The 8907-nt window shown below is 37.3% G+C and overlaps 1 protein-coding gene across 1 annotated transcript; it reads left to right on the top strand.

Moving 5' to 3' along the window:
• Positions 1 to 1375: 1375 nt before the first annotated feature.
• LOC142446411 (olfactory receptor 8K5-like) lies at positions 1376 to 2317 on the top strand. The gene has a single exon (XM_075548161.1). It carries the CDS (start codon positions 1376 to 1378, stop codon positions 2315 to 2317), a length of 942 nt encoding a protein of 313 aa, XP_075404276.1.
• Positions 2318 to 8907: the final 6590 nt, after the last annotated feature.

Genomic DNA, 8907 nt, shown 5'->3' with positions numbered 1-8907 from the left:
ATTGTTTTTTGTGATTTGTGTGTTGTTTCCTTCCGCTATTACATTGCCTATGACTAAGTCTTATTTTTCAAAATAGGCACTACAAACTGAGTAGACTGACAAACATTTTGTGTATTTTCTCAAAGTCACAGAACCATGGAGAATGTGCTGAAGCAGAATAAATCCTAGCTACTATCACCATGTCTACCAATTTCTGCTTCCTGTCTGCTTTGAATAGAGCTGTTTCAAATTTATAAATTAAGTTGTCCAGAAAAAGTCATTGATATTCTTCGCACAAAATGTTTCATGATCTGATTTTATCAGCTAGCAGGGGAGCCTGATGGCATAGTGGTTATCTGTTGGGCTGTGAACCATAAGGGAGGGAGAAAGAGTGGGCTTTCTACTCCTGTAAAGGGTTACTATCTCAGACACCCACAGGAGCAGTTCCACCCTGTCCTGTAGGTTCACGGTGAATCAGAATTGACTTTGTGGCAGTGAGTTATGTTGTTTATCAGATAAACAACCACATGAGGTTTCTTGGTCATGCTGTGGTCCAGCACTGACTGTTACCCAAATGGTTAGTGATTTCTTCCCCCATGAGAGAAAAATGTGGTAATCTGTTCCCATAAAGACAGGGAATCCTAGAAATATAAGGGACAAATGCTGCTCCACATTACAGGAGTATGATGAGTTGGCATGGACTCTATGGAAATTGGCTTATCAGTATGTGGCTGCAGTAGGGGCTTTTGCAGATGAGAAAGCCAAAATCTAAGCTTCGTTATCTTCACATTATATTTGTCTAGCATTTCAAGAATATGAAATACCACAAAATATCTCAGAAATAGAAAAAATCAAGAAAAAGTAAGTATCCCAGTGTGGACATAATATTACAGGTATGAGTTATTATCTCTAATTAGCAATAAGACATTCTTTCAAATTACTCACATTAAAAGTATAATCCAGACCAATATGATAAATAGTATATGCCATTATAAACAAAGAAACGAACAAACTCATTGTCATCGAGTCAGTTCCAATCCATAGTAAACTACAGACACAGTAGAATTTCCCCTGTGGGTTTGCAAGACTGTAACTCTTCATGGGATAGGAAAGCATTGTCTTTCACCTCCAGAGTGACAGGTGGTTTCAGACTGCTGCCGTGGGGTTTGCAACCCTACTCACACCCACTATGCACCAGGGAGGATCCCACAATTTTAGAAAGGAGTTTCTTCTACAGCTCATGCTAAATAAAATAAGATTCAGGGATTGGTTTTCCATCCTGAAGTTTGAGGAAAATGTCTCCATTCTGTCTACAATTAGCTTAATGTGTTTAGATGATAGTCCTGAACACTAATTCCAATTCCTCTATTCTTCCCAGAATAGGTCGCTGGACTAAATGGGCCACAGGAATCGAACAGTACTGACGGAGTTCATTCTCATTGGAGTCACACGGAGCTCTGAGCTGCATTTTGCCCTTTTTGGAATCTTCCTTATAATCTACTTGGTCACAGTGTTTGCAAACATGGGCCTGATCTTCCTGACCAAGGTAGACTCCCGCCTAAACACACCCATGTATTTTTTCATCAGACACCTGGCCTTCATTGATCTTGGTAATTCTACTGTCATTTATCCCAAGATGCTAGTAAATCTTCTTGATCATAAAAGTTCCATATCCTATTATGAATGTGTCATACAAATGGCTTTTTACATTCTATTTATTATCAGTGAACTCTTCATCCTGTCAGCCATGGCCTATGACCGCTACGTGGCCATCTGCAACCCTCTGCTCTATAATGTCATCATGTCCCCAAGAGTGTGCCATGCACTTGTGGGAGTCCCCTATCTCTACAGTACCTTTCAGTCTCTGATGATCACCAGTATGATTTTTACCTCGACTTTCTGTGGCTCTAATGTCATCAGTCATTTCTATTGTGACAATGCTCCCATGCTACCTTTGCTCTGTTCAAATAAACGAGAAGTAGAATTGTTGATCATAGTAACTTCAGCAATTAATTTAATGTCCTCGCTCCTGGTACTCCTTGGTTCCTATGCGTTTATTCTGATGTCCATATTTCGAATGAATTCTGCCGAGGGCAGGAAAAAGGCTTTCTCCACATGTGGCTCTCATCTGACAGTGGTGACTGTGTTCTATGGGACTCTACTCTTTATGTATCTGCAGCCTAAATCTGCACATTCATTTGAAACTGACAAAATGGTCTCAGTGTTTTACACATTAATCATCCCCATGTTCAATCCCTTCATTTACAGTTTAAGAAACAAAGAAGTGAAAAATGCTTTCAACAGGCTCTTTAAAAATCAATGCAAACTTTGTATTTGATATTCACAATAAAATGCTGCTTTAATAAGATTTGAAAAAGACAAATATCACTGGATAATAATTCCAGTCAATATAATTACGTTCTCTTTCATTCCAAAGTGAATACTAATTGTAAAGCACAGGCAAATGGATTGTTTCCCTTGTGTTCATCCAAATTGACTTGACCTATTATATGTAGATCTCATGTCAAATGTTACCTCATTCCAAAGTTTCCTTATTTTTCATCCAATGAGTCACTATGTGATTCTGAAGAATCTTAAAATTTACCCAAAGGAATGCTTTTACCTTGCATCAGTAAGTTAGATGTGTATATCAATAAATGTTTTCTAAAAAACCTTTAGTATCTTAATTCTATTGTGTTTTGTAAACCTAAAACATCAGTGTAAGCAATATTGGAGACAAACAGTTATTTGTATGCCTACTGAAAAAATTAATAATTCATCGGCTTCATTTCCCTTCTTCTGGGATAATCATTTCTACCCTATGCTGTATTCAAATATTCATAAGCTATGAAATAGGCAAATGCTATTTAATAATGATATTTCTAGGATATTTGCTTCATTATAGGATTATTTTGAGTCCAACTTAACAGTACATAACAACAAAATTACAGGGCAGAGAAAGATATAGCACATGCAAATTGGATTGTTTCCCTTCTACTCATTTAAATTCATATTAATCATCAGATTTTCATTTTAATAAAATATCATGCCTTACCAAGATTTCTTGTTTCTAGTTCAATGTTTCCTGAAGTAATTCCATGGGAGCTTATACTTTTCCCTTTAAAGATTTTTTGGACACCACAACTATAAATTATTCATTAATTTTTGCCAGTGTTTAGTAAGATACTGGATCTTCTGAATTTATTATTATTATACTTTCTGGACCTAAATCAACAGTACAAACAAAATATTTCTGTTTACACTACCATGAATAATTTATTTGTCCTCTTAGCAGGCAATTTGAATGTGACAAATAATCCTAACAATCCATTCTATAATTAAGCAAATATCTAGACTAGTTTATTTTAATATAATAGCATTTAACTTGATTTATTTCTTCCTTAGATATATAGTACCCTCCTTAGATATCTAGAGTCCTTTGTTTTGACTCTACTAATTATATTTAATACACAGTATTTAAGCAAATATAGACAATAACTTGAAATTGATATTAGTTTAAAAATAAAAATAAATAAAGATGCAGAGGAAGATATAATTTTTATAGCATATAGTTGACTAGGAGCATTATCATTAGAAACTATTTCAAGAAACAGGAAATATTGATGTATTTTCCAATTTATAATGTTAATCTATTTGGAGAGGGTTACATTGATAGTCTACAGAACAATATGTCAAGAGACAAATAAATTCATGATGAAAAAATGTTACACATGTACACTGTCCAAACTAATCAAGTCACAAATAAAAAAAACCACAGGGTTAATTTGAGCAGTTATTCTGGTGTATATGGGAAACATTTCTATGTAGAGAAGCAGGAGAATCATTTTAGATCTGTTTCATTGGGAATTCTAATTCAATTTCACATTTCTGTAAAGATTGGGGTTGGAATATCAATTGGAATTTTCTTGTATTTATGGATTGCTTTTGGAAACACTGATATTTTCACAATATTTCCAATATTAACACAGAGTAATCTTACATTTATGTGAGTCTTTTTGTTTCCTTTTATCAGTCTTCTGTAGTTTGTTTGTTTTGTACAAGTATTTTGTTTCCCTGGTTAAGCTTATTCCTAAGTGTTTCAGCTTGTGTGTGGCTATTGTAAATAATTTATTTTCTGATTTCTTTTTCAGAGCTCATTTATTAGTAACCTGATTGAGTTTTGTCTATTAAAATTGTGTCCTGCCACATGGCCCAATCTTTCCACTGTTTCCAATTATTTGAGGTTGAGTTAATGTATTCCACATATGAAATCATACCATCTGCATGCAGTGAGAGTTTCACTTCTTCTTTGTCAATCTTGATTGCTTTGACTTATTGTTGTTGCATAATGGTTCTCATGAAGTCTTCTAGCTTAACATTGAATAAAGTGGTGTTAATTGGCATTCGTGTATAACCCTGGTCACCGAGGGAATGAGATGTTGGCCATTGGTTTTCACTCATGGTCTTTAATGTGTTGAAAATATTTTCTTCTATTTATGTTTTGTTGGGTGGTTTTATCCGGAATAAGTATTGGATATTGTCAAATGACTTTTCTACATCAATTGACCGTGTGGTCCTTCTCTTGTTTATATGTCAGATTACATTGTTTTTCTACTGTTGACTCATCTTATGTAGCTTCTGTTAAAGCTACTTGATCATGGTGTTCAATTTTTTTGATATATTGTTGGTTTCTATTGACAGGATGGTTTTATGAATTTTGTGTCAGTCTTCATCAGGATGTTGGTCTGTAGCTTTGTTTATGGTGTCTTTGCCTGGATTGGGGATCAGCGTTATGTTCACTCCATAGACTATATTCAGGAGTTTCTTGGTCTTTTCTATATCCTGAAATGGATTGTGTAGAATAGCCTTCCCAAACTTATTGGGCATATTACTGAATAAGTTGTTCCATATAACTGTCACCCATTGACCAGCATTCCACACTTTCTCTTATACAAGGCTACAGTATAAAGCAATGGATTTACATGCCCACATATCAGTCATATGTCATCACTGACAACAAGAAATTATCTATGGTAACCCCAATCACAAATGCCACATAATGTCAGCAGAGAAAGAAATGGTTCCCTTTACTAAAAGACGTTTACTCAGCATTTGGGGTGCAATTACAGATATGTAGAAGACATCTACAAATGAGAGTCAGCTATGGATGGTGCTAAATGCCATCCTCACTTGGTGTCTTCTTTCAGTAGTAATGCTTTCAGTTTCTCTCCATTGAGTGAAATATTTAGCATTGGTTTTATGTATATTCCCTTTAACATGTGGAGGAATTTTCATTCTATTATTCTGAATTACATCATTCTAATGTCTTATCTTCTTTTAGAAGGTCTTATGGCTACACATATTGGTTACTTTTTAATGCCACAAATGGTAGTTACATAATCTGCTATAAATTAGAGACAGGAGGGAAGGGGTGGAGTTTAGCCTGTCAATCAGGTCACTGCTTGATGACCGGATTTGGAGGTGCTAAGGAGATAAATAATTCACTGGAGGTGGGATTCTCTGTCACTCCCTGCCAGAGATTACTGACAAAGAGCCTTATGGGGTGCAGGCAAGGCCCTGCCAGCCGGAGAAGTCCCCGGAAGACCCCTGCCAGCGCTGAGCATCTCCTACCACCACTGAATCCACAAGACTTTCCACTCACTGTCCTGTGATTGTCCTGCATTCAGTATCATTGCATGTGGTTCATGAGGCTGAAGAGGCATTTATAGATTGGTATCAGGCATATGGGCTAATATCAGACCTATGAACTTTATCTGCACTGGGCTGGAACGTTTCCTCAATATTCTATTGCTCTTCATATAAAGCACTTTCTAATGTGTGTATGAGTGTCTATTCATTTGTTTCTCTAGTCTATCCAGACTAACACATCATCCAACATTGTTTTTTTGTGTAAACGTTAATCCACTGTTATTTCTGAGACATTATGATATTTTTACATTGTGGCCTTTTGTTGTTGTTGGTCAGGAGATACTATTCAACAAGAGAGTAAAAAACAAATTGAAGAAATTAAAAATTCCTAAGCTATCCCTGGTAACCTGAAAGCACTATCAACTTCTTCTGCACTGGGTGGGTCTTTGTAGCAGCTGTGGCAGCCCTAGGGCACAGGAATGTGTGGGCACCACCCCTAGAGAGTTCCTCCACTGTTCGTTTTGTGTTTTTATAAAGGCCAGGCTCTGCTCTGCTCTTTGAAAATGGTTAAGCTTGATTCTGGGAGCCTTGGACAGTCCTTAGTGCTCTGCATAGTGGTGGAGAGCAGTAAGGTATTAGCCCTACTTGTGGGAAGCTTGTTGTCTAGTATGTAGCCTGCAGTAGGGTAGAAAAAATAGGGGGGGGGGAACAAACAGGAGAAAACCCCCACCCATCAGGTAGCCCAACGCTATTGGAAATGGCCTGGCTGCAAGGTGAAGGGTATAAGACCCACCCCTTGATCCTGGTCCATTATTGAGTGAAAAACAGAGAATGGAAAGAAGAAAACTGCTCCATGCTGAGTGGACCTTGACCCTTTGATGCACTCAGGAGCCCCCGGAACAGGGTTGACCCAGTCACCACTGTAATAGCCTCCCAGGGGGTGTGATGCACTGTTGTGCAACCCCACCCCCTCAAAGATCTGTCCTTACAGATCACAGCCCAATGCATAACCACTACATTACCAGTGCTCCTGAGATCTGTCCTTTCTTCCTTGCATACTCAAAGCCCTGGAATTCATTAGTTGTTCATTCCCTGTGAGGACATTTCAGCTCACTCAGCTTTACTGTCTCCCTGCATAGATTCAGCGCTGCTGGTTTGTCTTCAGCATTGATTTTCTCATGTCTGGTTTCTCAAAACATTTGTGAAACTGAAATTTTCTAGCTCGATTCTCTCTTTCTCTCTCTCTCTCTCTCTCTCTCTCTCTCTCTCTCTCTCTCTCTCTCTCTCTCTCTCTCTCTCTCTCTCTTTCTCTCTCCTTCCCAGAGGGCATGGAATATCAGCCACTTTATTTTTTTAAGTTGGGTTTTAATACATAAAATATATAATTCCATATTTCAATCATGTCAAGTAGAATTGTACAATTGGTACCACAATCAGTGTCCAACCATTTGTTTTCTACCTGGATCCTTGACATCATTTCCCTTTTATACCTCACGCCCTGTACACACTACCTGGCTTCACATAATCCCATATTTCTGAAACATGGAAAAGCATACAACATGTCAAGAGGGTGACCTGCATTGATATAATACCTCTGAGATACACACTGCTATGATTGAAATTCTCAGTTAAATTTATAATACTGAAATTATTCATGTTGTTCAAAATTAATATACAAAATGAAAATTCTTCCTCCCCCCTCTCCCCCCCAGGTTTTGTCCTGGGTGGATTGCATCATTTTATTAATAATTAAAGCCTAATTAAACAGCTGGATCAGGAGTGAGCTATCATCCTGAAACACTCTCCATACAGGACAAAGAAATTTCAGGATTTTGATTGTTCCAAGTAGTGGGCTGGCTTAAGGGGCAGGATATTCTAATAGATACATTCTTGTAGGGTGAGCAGGGCGAAAGGGACTGGGAAACAGCAGAGCTGTAGGGAATAACTCAGGGTCTAACAAGGTAGTTTACATCTGTTGCAAGTTGGGCAGGCAGAGTCTGGAGACATTTCAGGAGAGCCAAGGTCTCTCAGGAGAGTAAGGAAGAGGGGGGAGGCTAGCTGCTAGCAGGGGTTGAAGGCAGTTCAAAGCACAATGGAGAGCTCCACAGGGTAAACTATGTTACTGTGCTGTGAATTCCTTTAAAAAAAACAAACCCTGGAATTACTCTAAGCATTTCCAAACAAATAATGTTTTATAATCTTTCTTTTTTTCCATGTGCCAACATAAAATAGCTTGGAGATAATTTCATTATCAGTAGGAGTTAGCTAATAAAAAGAAAATGATTAAAATGAGAGAGATATTGGATTCGGAGGAAAATGTGCATGGGTATGTGGATATTGGGAGTGATGCAGATTAAGAATATCATGAAGAGATTCTCCACAAAGTTAATTATACAAACACTCAAAATAATACAGAAAGCACAAGTTTCTATTGAGTCTGATATGTCAGTCCCAAAAGAATAAAGTCAGTAACAACTGTGAAATTCTACTCAGCCATTTTCTACCTGTTGTTGGAAAATATACAGTGGGTAAGATATAATAGCGTTGACTATTTCCTAGAAAAAATATTAGAAATAGGCTTGATCCAAAAGCAAAGAAATAATGAGTTGGCATTTGATTTAATAAGATTTTTTTCACACTCTGAAGTTTTCTTGGCTTCAAAATTAATAGGTGGCTTAGATGATATCTTCCAAACTTCTTTTCAATGTCTTATATGTGTCTCTCTAGAAATCCTTGAATATCACAAATGGTTAACTTGCTCGCTGCTTAAGTCTATTCAAAGGCATCTTGGGAGATTTCTAAAATATAAAATCAAATGAAAATGTTAATGAGAACAGTTTTATTGTGACACACGAGGTTGTAATCAGTTGGGGTCAACATGACCAGACCGCTTGTTTTATATTATCTTTTCACTGACTTCTTTAAATTATCAAGATTTTATTCCACAGGAACCAACATGACAAAACAAAGAAAAAGATCTCTCAAAAGCTTCAGTCTCCCTCTAAAATGTGCTTCAGTAATTATAGACCTTGGAAGTAACAAAAAAAATTTTAAAGATGGCAAAAAATGTTGCTTGGGGCCAATGGATGTCTGAACCAAATCTTCCCATGAACACTACTACCCATGCAGGGTCCCCAGATACCAGCAGGGGGAGAGGTTTGTCTGGGTGAAGGGAAGTGGGAGCAGATAATCATTTGCAAGTGCAAAGGAGGTGGGTGCACAATGAAGCAATTCAGGCCATTGGCCAATGAAAAAGGAGCGTTATAAACAGCTGAGGCT

The sequence above is a fragment of the Tenrec ecaudatus genome, chromosome 4 (assembly GCF_050624435.1).
Source record: "Tenrec ecaudatus isolate mTenEca1 chromosome 4, mTenEca1.hap1, whole genome shotgun sequence".
NCBI classification, from domain to species: domain Eukaryota; kingdom Metazoa; phylum Chordata; class Mammalia; order Afrosoricida; family Tenrecidae; genus Tenrec; species Tenrec ecaudatus.
This window is presented reverse-complemented; position numbering and strand designations above follow the sequence as displayed.